Genomic DNA, 21,503 nt, shown 5'->3' with positions numbered 1-21,503 from the left:
GTTAGTGCTACAAGGTCTCAGGTGTGAATGGGGAGCAGATGTGTTAAATTTGGTGTTATCGCTCTCACTCTCTCATACTGCTCACTGGAAGTTCAACATGGCACCTCATGGCAAAGAACTCTCTGAGGATCTGAAAAAAAGAATTGTTGCTCTACATAAAGATGGACTAGGCTATAGAAAGATTGTCAAGACCCTGAAACTGAGCTGCAGCATGGTTGCCAAGACCATACAGTGGTTTACCAGGAGAGGATCCACTCAGAACAGGCCTCGCCAGGGTCGACCAAAGATGTTGAGTGCACGTGCTCAGTGTCATATCCAGAGGTTGTCTTTGGGAAATAGATGTATAAGTGCTGCCAGCATTGCTGCAGAGGTTGAAGGGGTGGGAGGTCAGCCTGTCAGTGCTCAGACCATACCCCACACACTGCATCAAATTGGTCTGCATGGCTGTCGTCCCAGAAGGAAGCCTCTTCTAAAGATGGTGTACAAGAAAGCTCGCAAACAGTTTGCTGAAGACAAGTAGACTAAGGACATGGATTACTGGAACCATGTCCTGTGGTCTGATGAGACCAAGATAAACTTATTTGGTTCAGATGGTGTCAAGCATGTGTGGTGGCAACCAGGTGAAGAGTACAAAGACAAGTGTGTCTTGCCTACAGTCAAGCATGGTTGGTGGGAGTGTCATGGTCTGGGGCTGCATGAGTGCTGCCGACGCTGGGGAGCTACATTTCATTGAGGGAACCATGAATGCCAACATGTACTGTGACATACTGTGGGGCATCCTTAAACAGAAGGTGGAGTGCAAGGTCTCCACCAGATCCGTAATGTCATCATGGAGGCATGGAAGAGGACTCCAGTGGCAACCTGTGAAGCTCTGATGAACTCAATGCCCAAGAGGGTTAAGCCAGTGCTGGAAAGAAATAGTGGCCACACAAAATATTGACACTTTGGGCCCAATTTTGACATTTTTACTTAGGGGTGTACTCACTTTGGTTGCCAGCGGTTTAGACATTAATGGCTGTGTGTTGAGTTATTTTGAGGGGACAGAACATTTTCACTGCTGTACACTCACTACTTTACATTGTAGCAAAGTGTAATTTCTTCAGTTTTGTCACATGAAAAGATAAAAAAATATTTACAAAAATGTGAGGGGTGTACTCACTTTTGTGAGATACTGTATATCTCCTGGTGAACGGGAACGTCAGTTAACCTGTTAACGACCGCCTGCCACAGATTTACTGCAGCAGACAGCCCCTCCTGCGCAAACCGATGTAGGTATACGTCGGTCGCGCGCCTGCAGCTAGGGGGCAAATGAACGCCGGCCGGCTCCAATTGCCGCCGGCCACTCGCGATCGCTTCCCGCTGTGAGAGAAGGACGGTCAGCTGTTGTAAACACAGCTGACCGTTCTTCTCTCTGGAATGATCACAGAGCGCCTTCTATATAGGATCACAGGTCTCTGAGATCATTTCAAAAGCCCAACCCCCATACAGTGAGAAACACTCCCCTAGGCTTACATTTAACCCCTTGATCACCCACTGTGTTAACCCCTTCCCTGCCAATGTCATTATTACAGTAACAGTGCATATTTTTAGCGCTGATTACTGTAGTAATGTCACTGGTCCCCCCAAAAGTGTCAAAAATGTCAGTTAGACATCCGATCAGTCCGCCCCAATGTTCGCAGTCCCATTAAAAATCACAAATCGCCGCCATTACTAGTAAAAACAAACAAAAAAAAAAAAAACAACAAAAATCACATAAATCTTTCCCGCAATTAGTAGACGCAATAACTTCTGCACAAACCAATTCAAAATACACAATTTTATTTTTACCAAAAATATGCAGCAGAAAACAAATTGGCCTAAAATAACAGACTGTAAAAAATATATATTTTTTTCAGAATTTTCCCTTTTTTTGTTTATAGCGCAAAAAATAAAAATCGCAGCGGTGATCAAATACCACCAAAAGAAAGCTCTATTTGTGGGAAAAAAAGGACATCAATTTTATTTCGGTATAGCGTCGCACGACCGCGCAATTGTCCGTTAAAATAACGCAGTGCCGAATCGCAAAAAATGGCCTCTGGTCATTAAGGGGGCAAATCCTTCTGGTCCAGAAGTGGTTAAAAAAGAAAGAGGTATATTGGATCCATTGTTTGGAAAGTGTGTCCTTGAGGACTGAATTGCCCAACACATGGGATGACAGCTGTAAATGCACTTCTACCACACTATCACATAGCAATACACCACATCAATGGCAATGAAGGCAGATCAAAGCTGCTTGTATGGGCCAGCGTGCAGCAGCATCAGAGCGGAACCAGTCTGCACCCCCACTGTACCACTCCCCACCTCGTCTCCTTTACATAGTTGGGCTGCAGCACCGCCCCCTGAAAGGACCAGAGCCTTTCCGAGCATTATAAGTACAAAAAAACATTATATGTAAAAAAATATCAACCTTGGATACTGATAGGAGGAATATGTACCATATATCTACAAACTCCACATTATTATGTACCTGGAAGCTGAATGAGTCTCTTCCTTGTGAGTGGGACCCTGAATGCCGATACCATACCAGGCCCTCATTGATGTCCTTTTGTGTAAAGGAAGTGGTTGGTGTGGCAAATCTTCCATCAGGCAAACGCTGCCAGCTATCTGCAGGTCCATCAGCAGACATAGGGGCCAAAAGCACAACTTCACCTAAAAAAAATCAAAGCTATTTCAATTGACTGGTTTGAGGAAAAAATTTAAATGCATTTTTTCCATGTCATGGGTATAAGATGACTATAAGGGGTCTTGCAAGGCCTGGAAATGTTGCTTTTGCTATGATGATGTAATCGCTGAATAAATCTTTGGACCTGTTCTGGAGATTCATGGTGTGCTGGTGACATTTTCTCTTCCTGGAGAAGAGAAGCTTAAGATTTGCTTGCAATACACAAACCATCTAAATGGTGATTCTAACATAGGGAGAAATCTTTTTTGTTTTAGGTCACTTAAGAAGCTACATGGCTACTCAATGATGTTGGATGAGAAGCTGTTAAACCTTAAACTGCGAAAGGGATTCTTTACTTTTAGAGCGGTAAGGATGTGAAATTCCATTTTGACAGTTAATGGTGTCAGTGGGGAGTGTTGATAATTTAAAAAAAGCTTTTCGATGTGCAGGAATGCAATATACATGGTTATCGGAAATGTTAGTGTCAGGGCGCAGACTTGAACCTGGCACCTCTCCTGTGTCTGGCGAAAACTTTTCTCACTGAGCTACTAAGATGCTGGACAGCTCCCTGTCTGATCCATTGGACAACCTTGCCTTGTGCCTTGACTTCTGCTGAACCTTGAACTCTTTGCTCCTCCCATGAACTTCCTGATTTAAGCCATGTCTCTGCACTTCCTGTTTGCCACATTACTGTGCTCTCTTTAGCCAGTATCTCATTTTGTTTTTTCTGCTGCCATTCACATCTTTACTACCACTCGTTACTGACCCTTGGCTCGTTCCTCAGCTATGCTTCAGCTTGATCTCAAACTGCAACTGTTTGTTACCGACCTTCGGCTTATTTACTGACTATGCTTATGTTTGATCCTTACCTGCTATATCTTCAACTGGACCTCAGCTTGCTCACCTCCTGGTGGGGCGATCCTGAGGACTGCGACCTGGCAGCTAAACCAATCTCCACCATCAGGAGCACTGGTGAACACCGGTTACTACTTAGACTCCGCACCTCAGGTGAGCTTGGGTTATGTGCCAGGGTGACCTGCCTGTATACCAATCCTGCCGGTCGGTGGGAGTCCCTCTACTGCTTTAGCTACTGGTCTCTGAGCCTGACACCTAACTGTGACACTTAGTGACAAACACACACCCACACACACATGTTGAACTTAATGGATTGGTGCCTTTATTCAACCTTACTAACTATGTAACTGTTTGTAGTTTAGGACATGTGCAGCATCTTGTTACTTTTCGAAAAGGCAACCAGAAAGGTGAGGTGCAACGAGGCGGGGATTAGCAACACAATCCCTCTTCGAGCACCGTGTATTGACTAGGCAATGAAGACAAAACAAAAAAATTGTCTGCCAAACAAGCTGCTGACAAGACTTGTTCTTGTAATTCACACTGGAAAAATAGCATTGTAGGTCCAGTTCACTTCTTTTTTTTTCACATTGTTGCCAATCAAGCCCTGATAAAAAGGGGCACTCTTGGACCACTGAAACCCTTTGGTTAAAGTGGTTGTTAAGCCACTACTATAAAATAATCAAATCCACTCTGCAATATAACACTAAGTGCTTCTGTGCCTGTCTTATAGAAAAAATATGCCGATCTGTACCTATAGCAGAGAGGCTCCCAGCGATTAGCTGATCCCTCGGCTCTCTTCTCTGTCTGGCTGACATCTCCAATGGGCGGGGTGTCTCCTCAATTTGGGGAGGAGAGGGAAAGAGAGGAGAGGTCCCGCCCACTGGAGATGTCAGACGCCCATATGAGAGCAGCAGAAGGGGAGGGGGCGGGCACTGACATGAGCAGACAGGCAGGGAGGGGAGGAGGACACAGGAGACAGAGAGGAAAGCTGCGGCTGATGGAAGCACGTACACTGACCACGGTGTCAGGGCTCAGCAGCCATGATATACCATTGTCAGTTTACAGGGGGAGAGTTGAAACTGGCAGGATCAGCCAGGTTTTTTAGGTGATAAGAGGTGCCAAATGACACAGCACAAGCACTGTGCTGTATAAAATGCTTTAAGGAAACAGTATCTGTTTTTTTTTTTGGATAACAAATGCTTTTATTTTTGGATTGTACCCCTGACTTTTAGCCGAATAAAGTTGTATCTGGACCTCTTAGCAGTGGTGTGGTGCTTCAATTTAAATATTTGTTACATTAAACTAGTTACATTAAACTACATGCAGCAAAGAAGTCTGTGAAAATCCTCTGGGATGTAGAAGCTGCTTGCCCGTTAACCCACTCATTTACATCAACAGCAGTACTTTAAGGTAACAACACCAGCAAGACAACCCTGTAGGTTAAGCACTACCTTTCCACTTTCCTCAAGTATAGGAAAAGTTGCAGGCTTCCACGGCGTCATTTCATCCCTCCTAAACTCTGGGAGTTGTAAGTGGGTGAGGGAATATCGTTGGGAACACTTTTGTCCTTTAGTGACACTGAGGACTCAGGGTCCTCTGCTGGAGGCAATGTGTGACAAATGGGCTCTTTCATACTGAAATGCCTGCACAATAATCCCAGGCCATAAAGGAAAGTGACCATTATTTTGTGGGCACCCTTTTGGATCCACAGAAAAAAATAGTGAATATCAAGCCACCATCCCAGAGGGAGAACAAAGAAGATGGTGAGAAGGTGTTGAGTAAAAAAACCTCCTGACTGCATTTTCCTGAGAGTGGCAGGATCCACCTCATGCCTGATGTGCCTCTGATCCTTTTAACGGCAGCTGACGGGTACAGCAGTTTGACAGACTACTTGGGTTCCACGGCTGATACAGCCACGTTTCGAACTGAGGACACCATGGATAATTGAGTGTCCTGGCTAGACCACTGTTTGGAACTTGTACAGTACAGACTTAATCTTCTAGAATCCTCTGCAGCTAGCATGCTGTCTGAGAGGGTCTTCAGAACAGCAAGTGGTTTTGTACCCTGACACTGTTGACGTAAATGAAACCAGTCCTTGATCTGGAATGATTACAATCTCCAGTAGCTAAAACTAAAAAATGGTTGCGCTAAGTGTCAAAAGCAAAAGTGCTAAAAGCAAAATATGCTCATCAAATATATGTGCAAAACAGATATCTCTATAAAAGTCCAAGAGCAACTCCTCAAGAAGAGATAAGTGCTCGGTGCAAAAAGTCCATCATAAAATATATAAAATGCACAAAACTTCAATGTGAAAAGGCAGTTCTCTACACCCAGGTGCACACCCCACTCACAAGCTGCTTACCAGCAGATAAGAACTCTAAGATGGAGGTCTGGCTGCACTTTTGGGAAATATACCACTGGGGTGCTGATTGTGCTTCTCTGTGTCACATGCACACTTTTACCTGCCTCTTGTAAGTAGTTCTGATTACAGGTATATTAAATGTTGGAATTTTAAACTACTACACAATAAATCCTTCCCTTGCCTTTATTCTTTCCTAAGTATATCTGTGGATTATCCTGGGTTTATGGAGACCTTTCTTCTAAGATTTGGAACATGCCATCCATCATTTCAAAAGTGCAGCCAGACCTCTTAGAGGTCATTGCAGCCTTACTAATCTGCTTACATACTCTCCAGCCACTGTACAATATGTATGGCTATTGTATCTGAAATAATACACTACATACAATAAAAATCTGCCTCATCTTTCCCTTCTTACAATACTCCCTAATCAAGCTGCTTATATACAGCCCAATGACTGTAAGCTATTTGGGTCTGTTTTCTCTGAAATAATACAGTCTGATTTTTATTTCAAAATCAAATCCATCTGGTCTCTTGCTCATGCACTGTGGCCTACAGGAGCTGCTTACATATTGTCCATCCACTGTACAATATGTTTGGCTGTTGTCTGTCAAATAATACATTCTCATTTTTATTTCAGAATACAACCTGATTTCACTCTCCCTCCTATATTGTCGCCTAATTATACTGCCTAAATACTGTCCAGCCACTATGCAATTTGTGTGGCTATTCTGAGATTATATACTCTAATTTTTGTTTTAGGATAATGTCTGTCTCATTTCTCCCTCTTATATTGCAGCATAAAGAAGCTATTTGCTTACTGTCCAGCTACTGTATAATATTTATGGTTATAATGTCTGAAGTAACCTACACTGCCTTATTCCTCCCTCTTATATTGTGGCCTAAATAAGCAGCTAACATATGGTCCAGTGACTGTACACTATTTGTGGCTATTGTCTCTGAAGTTACACATTCAAATTCTTAATTAAGGATGCAACTTGCCTTGTCTCTATCTCTAACACTGTAGCCTAACCAAGGTGCTAGCATACTATTTAGACACTGTTATTTATGTGTTGTTATCAATTTTAGGTTTGGAATTTTGTAAATTTATGCAGGGTTCAGTGAGCACCCTGCAAACTGAAAAAAGGGCATATTCGTTCATCAATAGTTGCTACAGTTTAAAAATGGCATTTTGGCATGTATGAGCACAATTGATGATTCCTGATATCTTCAAATAACTTCCCAATTAGTAGTTACCATATTTTGGGTGTTCACTTGTAATTGTGTATAGGATTTCAGAGTCAGCAGCACCAAATGCCCTAGACTGCAGCAGCCTATTTGAAATCTGAAGCATTCCTCCTTCTGGAACCCATACAGCAGAGTTTAATACAAGTTGAAGTCCTCCATTTATCTGTCAGAGAAAGAGAAAATAGTTCATCATTCACATTCAGCTATGTTAACTTCGCTGATTCAGGTTATTTCTACATATAAAAAATGAATTCATTAAAATGCTAATTATAAAACTTTTCCGTAATCCTTGCTAATACAGCCAATGCAAGTTCCAGTGAATACATTAAAATAACTTATAACTGTCTTTAGTAATTTATGCTTTGTAAAAGGACAAGCTTCAATTTACATGAATGTTAATCAAAACTCAAGCTTTAAAATAAGGTAGATGGCAGACCTATCATTAAAACTTATCTCCCAAGCTCCCTTACCCTAGGCTAGGTCTATGCAAACAGGAGCATTGGAGGATGTGTTATATGCTTAGAGATTACAGGGAATTTTATTCAGACAGACTAGCAGACTTGTAGTGAGAAAAGAAAGTTGAGGGAGGTAGACCCTGTCAATATATATATATATATATATACACACACAGCATCTCACAAAAGTGAGTACACCCATCACATTTTTGTAAACATTTTATTATATCTTTCATGTGACAACACTGAAGAAATTACACTTTGCTACAATGTAAAGTAGTGAGTGTACAGCATGTATAACAGTGTTAATTTGCTGTCCCCTTAAAATAACTCAACACTTACTGGAGTCCTCTTCCACTCCTCCATTACATCATGGAGCTGGTGGATGTTAGAGACCTTGTGCTCCTCCACAGCATGTATAACAGTAAAATTTGCTGCCCCCTCAAAATAACTCAAAAAAATTCAACACACAGCCATTAATGTCTAAATTTCTGGCAACAAAAGTGAGTACACCCCTAAGTTAAAATGTCAAATACGGGCCCAAAGTGTCAATATTTTGTGTCGCCACCATTATTTTCCAGCATTGCTTTAACCCTCTTAGGCATAGAGTTCACCAGAGCTTCACAGGTTGCCACTGGAGTCCTTTTATACTCCTGCATGACGACATCGCTGAGCTGGTGGATGTTAGAGACCTTGTGCTCCTCCATCTTCCATTTGAAGATCCCCCACAGATGCTTAATAGGGTTTAGGTCTGGAGACGTGCTTGGCCAGTCCATCACCTTTACCCTCAGCTTCTTTAGCAAGGCAGTGGTCATCTTGGGTTGTTATCATATTGAAATACTGCCCTGTGGCTCAGTCTCCGAAGGGAGGGGATAATGCTCTGCTTTAGTATGTCACAGTACATGTTGGCATTCATGGTTCCCTCAATGAACTGTAGCTTCCCAGTGCCCGCAGCACTCATGCAGCCCCTGACCATGACACTCCCACCACCATGCTTGACTTTAGTCAAGACAAACTTGTCTTTGCACACCACACCTGGTTACTGCCACACACGCTTGACACCATCTGAACCAAATACGTTTACCTTGGTCTCATCAGACCACAGGATATTGTTCCAGTAATCCATGCCCTTAGTCTGCTTGTCTTCAGCAAACTGTTTGTGGGCTTTCTTGTGCATCATCTTTAGAAGAGGCTTCCTTTTGGGACGACAGCCATGCAGACCAATTTGATGCAGTGTGCAGGGCATGGTCTGAGCACTGACAGGCTGACCCCCCACCCCTTCAATCTCTGCAGCAACGTTGGCAGCACTCATACATATATTTCCCAAAGACAACCTCTGGACGTGACGCTGAGCACGTGCACTCAACCACTTTGGTCGACCATGGCGAGGCCTGTTCTGAGTTAAACCTGTCCTGTTAAACCGCTGTATGGCCTTGGCCACCGTGCTGCAGCTAAGTTTCAGGGTCTTGGCAATCTTCTGATAGCCTAGGCCATCTGTATGTAGAGCAACAATTCTTTTTTTTCAGATCCTCAGAGAGTTCTTAGCCATGAGGTGCCATGTTGAACTTCCAGTGACCAGTATAAAAGTGAGAGCGATAACACCAAATTTAACACTTCTGCTCCCCATTCACACCTGAGACCTTGTAACACTAATGAATCACATGGCACAAGGGAGGAAAATGGCTAATTGGGCCCAATTTGGACATTTGCCAGCGGTTTAGACATTAATGGCTGTGTGTGGAGTTATTTTGAGGGGACAGCAAATTGACACTGTTATGCAAGCTGTGCACTCACTACTTTACATTGTAGCAAAGTTTAATTTCTTAAGTGTTGTAACGTGAAAAGATATAAGAAAATATTTACAAAAATGTGAGGGGTGTACTCACTTTTGTGAGATACTGTATATATACAGAATCTCACAGAAGTGAGTACAGCCCTCACATTTTTGAGGGAACCCTGAATGCCAACAGTGCATGTGATATACTGAAGCAGAGCGTGATCCCCTTCCTTCAGAGACTGGGCCACAGGGCAGTATTTCAACATGATAACAACCCCAAACACACCACCAGGATGACCACTGCCTTGCTAAAGAAGCTGAGGGTAAAGGTGGTGGACTGGCCAAGCATGTCTCCAGACCTAAACCCTATTAAGCATCTGTGGGGGATCATCAAACGGGAGGTGGAGGAGCACAAGGTCTCTATCATCTACCAGCTCCATGATGTCATGGAGGAGTTGCAGAGGACTCCGGTAAGTGTTGAGGTATTTTGAGGGGACAGCAAATTTACACTGTTATACAAGCTGTACACTCACTACTTTACATTGTAGCAAAGTGTCATTTCTTAAGTGTTGTCACATAAAAAGATATAATAAAATATTTACAAAAATGTTAGAGGTGTACTCACTTCTGTGAGATACTGTATATATATGTATATATACAGCCTATTGCAGAGTATTTTTTCTTGCAAACTGCTCTCTGGACTCCTGTATGGCTCAGTGTTTTTATGTAAATATATTTGAGCTTAAGTTTTAGAAAAAATCAAAAAGGACAAAGTTTGATGTTCACATTTGTAGAGCCCCACTCTTTCTCACAGTCTCTCACTGTCTCTATCTATCTATCTATCTATCTATCTATCTATCTATCTATCTATCTATCTATCTATCTATCTATCTATCTATCTATCTATCTATCTGTATTATTTATTATCTGAATCAGGCTGGTATTACTTTCTGTGTTGGGTGCATGCAGTAGTCTCTCTGCAGATGTCTGAAAAACCCCACATGTGAGTTAGTGCTCTCCAATGAGAAGGGAGCATGTGCTTTGTTAATTGCAGAGTAATAGGTCTGACTATACAAACTGTGTGTCAGTCCTTAGCAGAGAGACTACCACTTCCACGTAGATAGAAGAATCCTTCTCTAGTGCATGCTGGCAGGCAGAAAACAGGCATTTCTAGTCAAGATGTGGCTGCTTTCTAAAGAAAACAAACTTTACACCTTTTGTTTTAATGCATTTGGAATGTTGTTAGTTGATTTAACCACTTACCCACTGGGCACTTAAACCCCCTTCCTAACCAGACCAATTTTCAGCTTTCAGTGCTCTCATGTTTTGAATGACAATTACTCAGTCATGCAACACTGTACCCATATGAAATTTTCATCCTTTTTTCCCCCACACAAACAGAGCTTTCTTTTGGTGGTATTTAACCATCATTGGGTTTTTTATTTTTTGCGCTATAAATGAAAAAAGACCGAACATTTTGTAAAAAAAAAAAAAAAAATCATTTTTCTTTGTTTCGGTTTTAAAATTTTGCAAATTTAGTAATTTTTCTTCATACATTTTGGCCAAAATTTATACTGCTACATATCTTTAGTTAAAATAACCCAAATAAATATAATTTTTTTGGTCTTTGTGAAGGTTATAGAGTCTACAAGGTATGGTACCAATCATTGAAAATTGATCACACCTGATGTACTGACAGCCTATCTCATTTCTTGAGACCCTAACAAGCCAGTAAAGTACAAATTCCCCCAAGTGACCCCTTTTTGGAAAGCAGACATTGCAAGGTATTTAGTAAGAGGCATGGTGAGTTTTTTGAAATTGTAATTTATTTCCACAACTCTTTGCAAAATGGTCATATTACCAAGTTATTTCTCACACACTGTATAGGCATACTTGCAACTACACCCCAAAATACATTCTACTACTTCTCCCGAGTATGGCAATACCAAATGTGTGGGACTTTTCCACAGCCTGACCACATACAGAGGTCCAACATCCAAGTAGCACCTCCAGGTGTTCTAGGTGCAAAAATGACACATATCATTTCCTGACAACCTATCACACTTTTGAAGGACCTGGAGCACCAGGACAATGTAAACACCCACATTTTGGAAAGCAAACTCCCCAACACATAATCTAGGAGGCATGATGCGTCTTTTGAACATGTCATTTTTTTCCACATGTTTTTGGAAAATGTGGAAAGAAAATTAAAACGCATTTTTTTTTACACAAAGTTGTCCATTTATAAGATATTTCTAACACATAGCATGTAGATAGCAAAATTACACCCTGAAATACATTCTCCTACTCCTCCTGAGTATGGCGATATCACATGTGTGACACTTTTACACAGCCTGGCCACATACAGAGGACTAACATTCAGGGAGCACTGTCATTTCCTGACTTCCCATTACAGGCGAGGCACTGTAGGACACTGATAAGCAGTGTAGTTGCACTGATGTGGCACGGATGAGCACTGATGTGGCACGGATGAGCAATGATGTGCCATGGATATGGCACGGATGAGCACTGACGTGGCATGGATGTGGCACGGAGAGCACTGATGAGGTACGGATGAGCACTGATGTGTCATGGATGTGACACGGATGAGAACTGACATGGCGTGGATGTAGCATGGATGAGCACTGACGTCGCATTGATGTGTCACCGATGAGCACTGATGTGGCATGGATGAGCACTGATGTGGCATGGATGAACACTGACATGGCATGGATGTAGCACGGATGAGCACTGACGTGGCATGGATGTGGCACCGATGAGCAGTGATGTGGCATGGATGTGACACAGATGAACACTGACATGGCATGGATGTGGCATGGATGAGCACTGATGTGGTACGGATGGGCGCTGATGTGGCACGGATATGTCATTGATGTGGCACGGATGAGCACTGATGTAGCACAAATGAGCACTGACATGGCATGGATGTTGCACCGATGAGCACTAACGTGGCATTAATGAGGAACAGATGACCACTGACGTGGAATGGATGTGGTACGGATGAGCACTGTCATGGCATGGATGTAGCATGGATGACCACTGACGTGGCATGGATGTGGCACAGATGAACACTGATGTGGCATGGATGAGTACTGACCTGGCATAGATGTGGCATTGATGAGCACTGATGTGGCATGGATGTGCACTGATGTGGTACGGATGAGCACTGATGTGGCATTGATGTGGCACGGATGAGCACTGATGTGGCATTGATATTGCACGGATGAGCACTAACGTTGCATGGATGAGGAACAGATGACCACTGACGTGGAATGGATGTAGCATGGATGACCACTGACGTGACATGGATGTGGCACAGATGAACACTGATGTGGCATAGATGTGGCATTGATGAGCACTGATGTGGCATGAATGTGGCACGGATGAGCACTGGCGTGGCATGTATGAGCATTGATGTGGCACTGATGAGCATAGATGTTGCATGGTTGAGCCACAGATGAGCACTGACGTGGCATGGGTGGGCACAGATGTGGCATGGATGTGGTACAGATGAGGCATGGATGTGGCACGGATGAGGCATTGATGTGGCATGAAAGAGGCATGGATGTGGCACGGATGGGAAAATTTGAGGTATGGAGGAGGCAGATGATGGGTGCAGCTGCAGTTTCTCTCCTCTCCTCGCACACTGTACGGATCGTTGTGTACAGTGTGCGAGGAGAGGAGAGAAATGAACCGGACATAAGCCGGTTTGTTGACAAGTGATCGCTCCATCATTGGAAGGAGCAAACACATGATAAAGTACCGCTGTCTTTGGCCCTTTACCACAATCTGTGAGGTGCCGGGTCCCCGGAATCTGGCGAGCACGGACACTTCCATGTGCGTGCCCCAGGGGGCAAGAGGGAAGCGCGATTCTCGGAGGACGTCATTGTACGCTCTCCCAGAATTAGCCGACCACGATGTAGCCATAATTCGGCTATGGCCCGGTCGGCAAGTAAGTGGTTAAAATGAAAATTCAACTAGACTTTAGTGCATGCAAAAGTGTGCACAAATGCAAGTGAAATGAACATAACTGTACTCAAAAATGTATAAATTTCCACAAAAAAGTAAATGAGCATTTGGGCTAGAACTACCCAAGAAATTTCAATCACTTGTTGATTAAGGATTAAAGCTGAACTCTGGGATAAGCAATTTTTGTCTACATACAATATTCATTTGTGTGTATTCTTACTTGAATCTTGATGTGCTTTTTTGATTTCTCTGAGATTTGTGCAGTAGTTCATTATGAAACTGCCTCTGTGCAGGAGCTTCCTGTAATAAAGACTGGTCACTGCTGTTCTCTCTCCTTGACAAGACTGGTCTCGTCTCTGCCCCCTCCGGGTAGCCTGTAGTGGGTGGAGCTGCTAAGTTCCTCCCACAGCTCTGCTCCCTGACAGGATATGCACTGCTGATTGTGATGATGCTAGAATCTGACAGATGGACAGAGCGCAGAAGAGCAGCAGCTTCAGAGGACCAATTGCATGGCGAGAAGGAGCCAGGGTGTGTGATGGAAACATTTAAGTAAAACTTTACCTTTAATTTATCCTTTGTGGTACAGGGGAGCATCACTTCAAGCATTGTTTTTTTTTCAATTTTTCCAGAGTTCATCTTAAAATGGCAGTGAGTGTAATAAGAAAGTGAGGGACATAATCAAGAGCAGAATGTTGTGTTCCTACTGGCATGGGTCACATTGGAGTGTCTGTAGTTGTCTCGTGCAGAATAATAAATGCTGAGACGCCTGCCACGATTTTTAAGTAACTCATACAACATTGTGTAGAAACACTACCAAGTAGCACCTTCTTTAAGCTTTTCATAGAAAGAATCGTGTAGAAGAATCTGTGTTTGATTGCTAACATGAAACAACTTTAGCAGGTAGTAAAAATATTCTTCTCCTGATCATCTCTCTACAGTTCTGGTTACACTTACCTAAAATCACTCAATAAACTGTTATGAAGGGTTTGTTTAAATGACAGGTGAGTGTAAATAGTGGGGCAGAGAACTGATCAGAGTGTTAGATACACAGAATATTCATATATACTTGCTATTATCATCTTGGGAACACCTACATGGTCCAATTCTCTGGATTTTCTGTTGGTTGTTAGAATGCTATAGCCTGGCTTGGAGGATTCATTGTTCAGTGTAGTTAGCATGAATGGAGAAATATGGAATATGTTATATTTTTTCATCTATCACTATGGCTAGTCTAAGTAACACAGAGCTGGGAGCCTACACTCCAAACTGTCTTTCTCTTTCTATTCTTCTATTGTTATCTATAAACCTTTGAGGTCTCATCTTTATGTAGCTATAAATCTATACGAGTCCAAGTCAAATTACAGCATGACATAACTACAAGATATAAAATGAATCAATTATATTTTCAATCTATGTAAGATACCCTTGCCATATAGTTTGTAATATTGATCTACACAAAAACAAACAGCAATATGTTGGTGTACCCGACAGCTATGAGAAGAAACAAAAGACATTTCCATCATCATAAATTATGCCATTACAAATTTTTATTATCGTTTCAGTAAACAATTTCGTGTGGAACGCTTGAAGTTTACCCTGTATCTTAAAATCCTGATAGAATGCTTCTGTGCGTCTGAGCTTAACTAGTAACAGTATCTGTAAATGTGATACATAAACACTCTACAAGAACACCATTGAATATACAGTGCTCTGGCCAGCTTGTTCTCAAGTGACACACTCATAAACCTTCATTAAACCATTACCAACTTAAAGTACTATTCAAGTTCATTGAGCAGAAATCCAATTTCTTTCAAGTAGTCACAATCCATGCAGTCCTTTAAGGTTATATTATTAAGAAAAAGTATGCCTGGAATAACCAAAAAGTTTTTTACTTTTATCCATTAAAACTTGCCTCTGGGAAATATGGAACATAAATACTACAGATGAATAGTTTCAGCACTTAATTAGTCATATCATAAAGTGTATTCCTTGCTGTACGTAAAGATTTTAGATCTTTTTAAAGGCACAGATATACGGGAGTTGCTATTACTGACTTATTTATGAAGGTGTATTTTTCTAGCGTGGTCACCCTTAGCTCCTTGCTTTCAAGATAGGTATTACACCATTCCAGGCTAGAAGAAAGAGAGGGATGACTGAACACTACCATACAGAAGTTCCTGAAACCTTATCCTTAAGCATAACCTTAACATCATCACAGCTCCGCAAAGGCATGAACAAACACTAATGTGTTTCACACTATATATCGCTTAGTTGTAATGAATACAGTGCCTTGCGAAAGTATTCGGCCCCCTTGAACCTTGCGACCTTTTACCACATTTCAGGCTTCAAACATAAAGATATAAAACTGTAATTTTTTTGTGAAGAATCAACAAGTTGGACACAATCATGAAGTGGAACGAAATTTATTGTATATTTCAAACTTTTTTAACAAATAAAAAACTGAAAAATTGGGTGTGGAAAATGATTCAGCCCCCTTTAGTTAATACTTTGGAGCGCCACCTTTTGCTGTGATTACAGCTGTAAGTGGCTTGGGGTATGTCTCTATCAGTTTTGCACATCGAGAGACTGAAATTTTTGCCCATTCCTCCTTGCAAAACAGCTCGAGCTCAGTGAGGATGGATGGAGAGTGTTTGTGAACAGCAGTTTTCAGTTCTTTCCACAGATTCTCGATTGGATTAAGGTCTGGACTTTGACTTGGCCATTCTAACACCTGGATATGTTTATTTGTGAACCATTCCATTGTAGATTTTGCTTTATGTTTTGGATCATTGTCTTGTTGGAAGACAGATCTCCATCCCAGTCTCAGGTCTTTTGCAGACTCTATCAGGTTTTCTTCCAGAATGGTCCTGTATTTGGCTCCATCCATCTTCCCATCAATTTTAACCACCTTCCCTGTCCCTGCTGAAGAAAAGCAGGCCCAAACCATGATGCTGCCACCACCATGTTTGACAGTGGGGATGGTGTGTTCAGGGTGATGAGCTGTGTTGCTTTTACGCCAAACATAACGTTTTGCATTGTTGCCAAAAAGTTAGATTTTGGTTTCATCTGACCAGAGCACCTTCTTCCACATGTTTGGTGTGTCTCCCAGGTGGTTTGTGGCAAACTTTAAATGACACTTTTTATGGATATCTTTAAGAAATGGCTTTCTTCTTGCAACTCTTCCATAAAGGCCAGATTTGTGCAGTATACGACTGATTGTTGTCCTATGGACAGAGTCTCCCACCTCAGCTGTAGATCTCTGCAGTTCATCCAGAGTGACCATGGGCCTCTTGGCTGCATCTCTGATCAGTCTTCTCCGTGTATGAGCTAAAAGTTTAGAGGGACGGCCAGGTCTTCATAGATTTGCAGTGGTCTGATACTCCTTCCATTTCAATATTATCGCTTGCACAGTATTCCTTGGGATGTTTAAAGCTTGTGAAATCTTTTTGTATCCATATCCGGCTTTAAACTTCTCCACAACAGTATCTCGGACCTGCCTGGTGTGTTCCTTGTTCTTCATGATGCTTTCTGTGCTTTAAACGGACCTCTGAGACTATCACAGTGCAGGTGCATTTATACGGAGACTTGATTACACACAGGTTGATTCTATTTATCATCATTAGTCATTTAGGTCAACATTGGATCATTCAGAGATCCTCACTGAACTTCTGGAGAGAGTTTGCTGCACTGAAAGTAAAGGGGCTGAATAATTTTGCACGCCCAATTTTTCAGTTTTTTATTTGTTAACAAAGTTTGAAATATCCAATACATTTCATTCCACTTCATGATTGTGTCCCACTTGTTGTTGATTCTTCACAAAAAATGACAGTTTTATATCTTTATGTTTGAAGCCTGAAATGTGGCAAAAGGTCGCAAAGTTCAAGGGGGCCGAATACTTTCGCAAGGCACTGTAGGCGCTCTAAAACCTGAAACGTGTAAAATATCTGTTCCTGCCTTTGTGAAGCTGTGATTGTGTTTTTATCTGTTCTGTATGGTAGTCATCCATCTTATACTTGCTTTGCTGCTGGGTCAGTCAATAAAATAAGTGCACATCAGGTGCTGGAGCTTACTAAGATAAAGATAACTGTGCTGTGATATGCACCTTTTAAAGCATGTCAACAAAAGTACCAGCCAAAGGTTTAATGCCTCCTGTACCTAAACCTCAAAATACATTAAATGAAGAAAAAGAGAGTATTATAAATTTGGTACAGTTAAACTACTGAATACACATGGGACTGAACTCTGAAAGCGGTGGTCTAAATCATAAAAAATGGGAGAACAAAAATCTAGTAGCCAGCATTGTCTGTGGTATCCCTGCAGTTGGTCTTTCCCCATTACTTACCTACATTGCCTTTTCTGGCACTGTGTGGAGGCAGCCATCTTGATAAAAAGTATGTTTTCTTCCTCATGTTAGGGCCTCCAGCAAAAAGAGTAAGCAGCACTGAATTTCACTCTAAATCTCCTGAGACTAGCTATCAGAGGCAGCAGTACCTTACATTTCACATTGCAGATGCACAGCATGAACACTGTAGGCACAGGTATGCCTAGGCACCCTCACATATTAAGGTACATTTATTTAAAGGACTGCTTAAAGATGATTAACATTTCTTTGTAGCATAGCAGCACAGCATGAACACTGTAGGCACAGGTATGCCTAGGAACCCTCACATATTAAGGTACATTTATTTAAAGGACTGCTTAAAGATGATTAACATTTCTTTGTAGCATAGCAGTTTTAAGAAAAAAAAGCAACTTCTATAACATAGCAAGTCTTCTTTTTTTGAATTTAGTTCCACTTTAAATAAGCCCCATAATAATGATTTATTGGTGTCACTATATAAAGTGCGTGACCTATGTCTAAATGCCATTAGTAATACAAGTCAATTATATTTAATAAATCAAATACCTTTTCAGCCACTTTTATATGGAAGAGGATATTTTCAAAGTAGTATCCATCATTAAATTGAAAGAGAATGACATCACCCTGAGTGTCAGAACCATCATGATTATAATGCAGCACTCCATTTTTAATATCATCGAGCCGGAACTTATGGATGGGTGTATTCCCTGGGGGAATAACCAGCTGTCCATGCTTAGGAGACTCAAGAACGACAACTACAACATCCTGGGGATTATCATCATCTCTCAGGTCTAGAACAGAACTAGTAAGAGCTCCAATTTCTCCTCTGCCAACTAGCATTACCTCCTTCCTCAGTATGTATGGTGCCTGGTGTAAAACAAAATGCAAACATAATTAGCAAATAAGACACTATAAACCAGAAAACACAACAGTGATAAACAATTTATTGGATAACTCCATGTAAAGACCATGTTACTCCCATATTTAGGGTGAAACATGTTTCCAAGCACCCTTCAAGACCCCGACCAACAGTGTGCACAGCCACATAATTTATTCAAAGAGATCTGTGAATATACTACCAATCCCATCTACACTCATATTTGGGTGTAACATATAACATCCTCCTAAGCACTACACCCCCTCACCCCCGGAGTTATCCCCATGAGAGCAGCCAGGGGTTCACCGCCCCCAAAATTTGGTGTGGCTGTGCGGGAGCTCTTCGCACACAGACACATTATTCATTCACTGATGTGCTTGTAGTTTTCAATAGACTACAAGCATGCTGATCAGCATGCTTGTAATCCATTCATTCTTCCTTCAGCTTTTTAACTGGCAACCCATATAGAGATAAAAGCTGAAGGGGGAGCGTGCATGAGCCTAGCACTGCACCCATGTGCATTTATTATTTTGTTTAAAGAAGAAAGTATACAGCTTGGAAATACAGTATGATTATATACTACATACATATGACTTTCTGCTGACAACGCAAGGTCTGCTTATCTTGCTATCTCCCCCATAATTCCATATAAAAACTAAACTGAAAGGGATTAAAAGCAAAAACTGAAAGAAAAAAAAACTGCAAGAAAAACATCCCAGCTGTGGGATCCTCTAAATATGACATTCCCAGGCCTTCTTGCAGGATCCTGGGAAGGCTAAGGATCCCAGATTCCACAAAAATGCATTCCTGCACAGTTTTGGAGCATCTTCTCTTGAGATTTGAGATCTTTAGCTTTTCCAGGAACCCACAATAACATCACTCAGGTGCCTACAGCAGGCGACTAGAAGCTGGGTGTAAGTAAAGTTTTTCTTTTTTTCATTTTTTTTGTAATTTTTTTAGGGCTTATGCACATGGATGCATTTGCAGGCATATGGATGGCTGTACAGCATAAAGTATGTCTGTAGTTGCAGTGCCCCAGCACCCCAGCTTCTGTGTAAGGCCCCTTTCACACATGCTGTCCGTTTGTCCGTTTTTCATCCATCCGTTGACGGATGAAAAATGGACATCAATGTATCTCTATGTAAAAACGGATGACAACGGATGATCATCAGTTAACATCCGTTTTCATCCGCTTCCGTCAATGTCCGTTTTTTGAACGGATGAATGCCCTATTTTTCATCCGTCATAAAAACGGATCGGACGAAAAACGGATGACAACGGATGAAAAACGAATAACAACGGATGAAAATGGATGACAATGGATGAAAAACGGATGACAACGGATGAAAAACAGATAACAACTGATGAAAAACGGATGAAAAATGGATGACAACTGATGAAAAACGGATGAAAAACGGATGGAAAACTGATACATTTTGACGTGACTGAACTGATGAACTGAACAGACCGTATGTGTGAAAGGGGCCTAAGGGCTCTTTCACATGGTCCCCCTCCGTAGGCGGATCCGTGCTGCTCAGCGGGGATCGATCCGCCGATCCCCGCTGAGCCGGCGGATGACAGCTCCGTCTCCGCTTGCAGTGCGGAGAGGGAGGTGTCACAGCTCCCGCTGCTCATCCGATCCGATACGATCCCTGAACGGATGGAAAAATAGGGTTTCCATCCGTCCAGATTTCACGGACAGGATCGGATACGGATGGCAGCGGGTGTCAGCGGAGGTGTCTCCGCTGACATCCGCTGCCCCATAGAGCTGCATGGAGGATCCGATCAGATCCGCCTAAAAAACTGACAGGTGGATCTGATCGGATCGCCCATGTGAAAGAGCCCTAAATCTGCCTATTTGAAAGAATTACAAAATATGCTTGCATTTACTGGTTACACGCAAATACCTGTACACAGTGTATTTTGTAATCTTTCCAACGGACAAAATTATGCAGCAGCTGTGGCTTTCAAGTGTCACAAATACAGATATATTTTATGCTGCACACCCACACACCTGCAAATTAATCTTCCATGTGCATGAGCCCTTATGCCTTTCACTAAGCATTTTTTTTTAACAATTTGCTGAAAGGATTTTATCTAACATCATTTAATTGAGAGCAAGTTAAGATGGTGCCTATAATAGTATTTAAGTGTTTTTAGATCACCTTTGTCGACACAGCTTGAACATTGATGGCTTTTGTTTGGGAGAACAACTGACCATCGCTGACTTTTAATGAGAAGAAGCCACTCCTGTATACAACAAAAATATAATTAGAATAATGTATATGTTACTGTTGGATTGTTGCTCAAGCCCTGCAGAGCTTCTTACCACAGAGACAATTTTGTCACCAGGATAGCCAATGAAGAAAAATCTTAGTGACAGACAGCAATAAAAAACAGACAAGGACTCTAACCATTTTCTATTCAATCAAAAAAACAAACAAACAAAAAAAAGAACTTAAAAAATCCTTACCTAAACATAACACTGACCAATTCCATAAAATGTGCCCTTGCAACTTATGGCAGAACTAAAATACACCAATACTTATCCATTCTCCAACAATACAAGGTCCCTTAGGAGCATCAAAATCTTCTCCCTCGGCTTCTCCTATGTGCCAGGTTCTTGGCCATCTTGGTTGCCTGGCTGGGGAAAGACTTAACTCCAGCGCATTCGCACAGAGAGTATATTTATTCCAGTGTTGTTAACCTCCCTGGCGGTATGATTCTGTCAGGAATTCTGTACCAAAAGCGGTACAATTTTTTTCATGGAAATTTGGTGTTCTGTATTATAGGCCTACAATTCTTAGTAATTACTGACTTAAACCTGACCAAAACAAGACTCTAGTAGACATCCCAGTTGTAATAAATTTGAAACACAAAC

General features: G+C 41.8%; 1 protein-coding gene across 1 annotated transcript in view; it reads right to left on the bottom strand.

Annotated features, from left to right (window-relative positions):
- FRAS1 (Fraser extracellular matrix complex subunit 1) overlaps positions 1 to 21,503 on the bottom strand; it is an 843,167-nt gene that overhangs the window by 224,289 nt on the left and 597,375 nt on the right. Inside the window, exons 28-31 of the mRNA XM_082266873.1 lie at positions 20,788 to 20,872; positions 18,292 to 18,612; positions 7,173 to 7,326; positions 2,507 to 2,688 (exon numbers count right to left, since the gene is read on the bottom strand). Coding sequence (XP_082122999.1) covers positions 2,507 to 2,688; positions 7,173 to 7,326; positions 18,292 to 18,612; positions 20,788 to 20,872 — 742 coding nt within the window. The remainder of the gene's footprint in view (positions 1 to 2,506; positions 2,689 to 7,172; positions 7,327 to 18,291; positions 18,613 to 20,787; positions 20,873 to 21,503) is intronic.

The sequence above is a fragment of the Pelophylax lessonae genome (genome assembly GCF_965119305.1).
Source record: "Pelophylax lessonae genome assembly, chromosome: 1".
Taxonomy (NCBI): Eukaryota; Metazoa; Chordata; class Amphibia; order Anura; family Ranidae; genus Pelophylax; species Pelophylax lessonae.
This window is presented reverse-complemented; position numbering and strand designations above follow the sequence as displayed.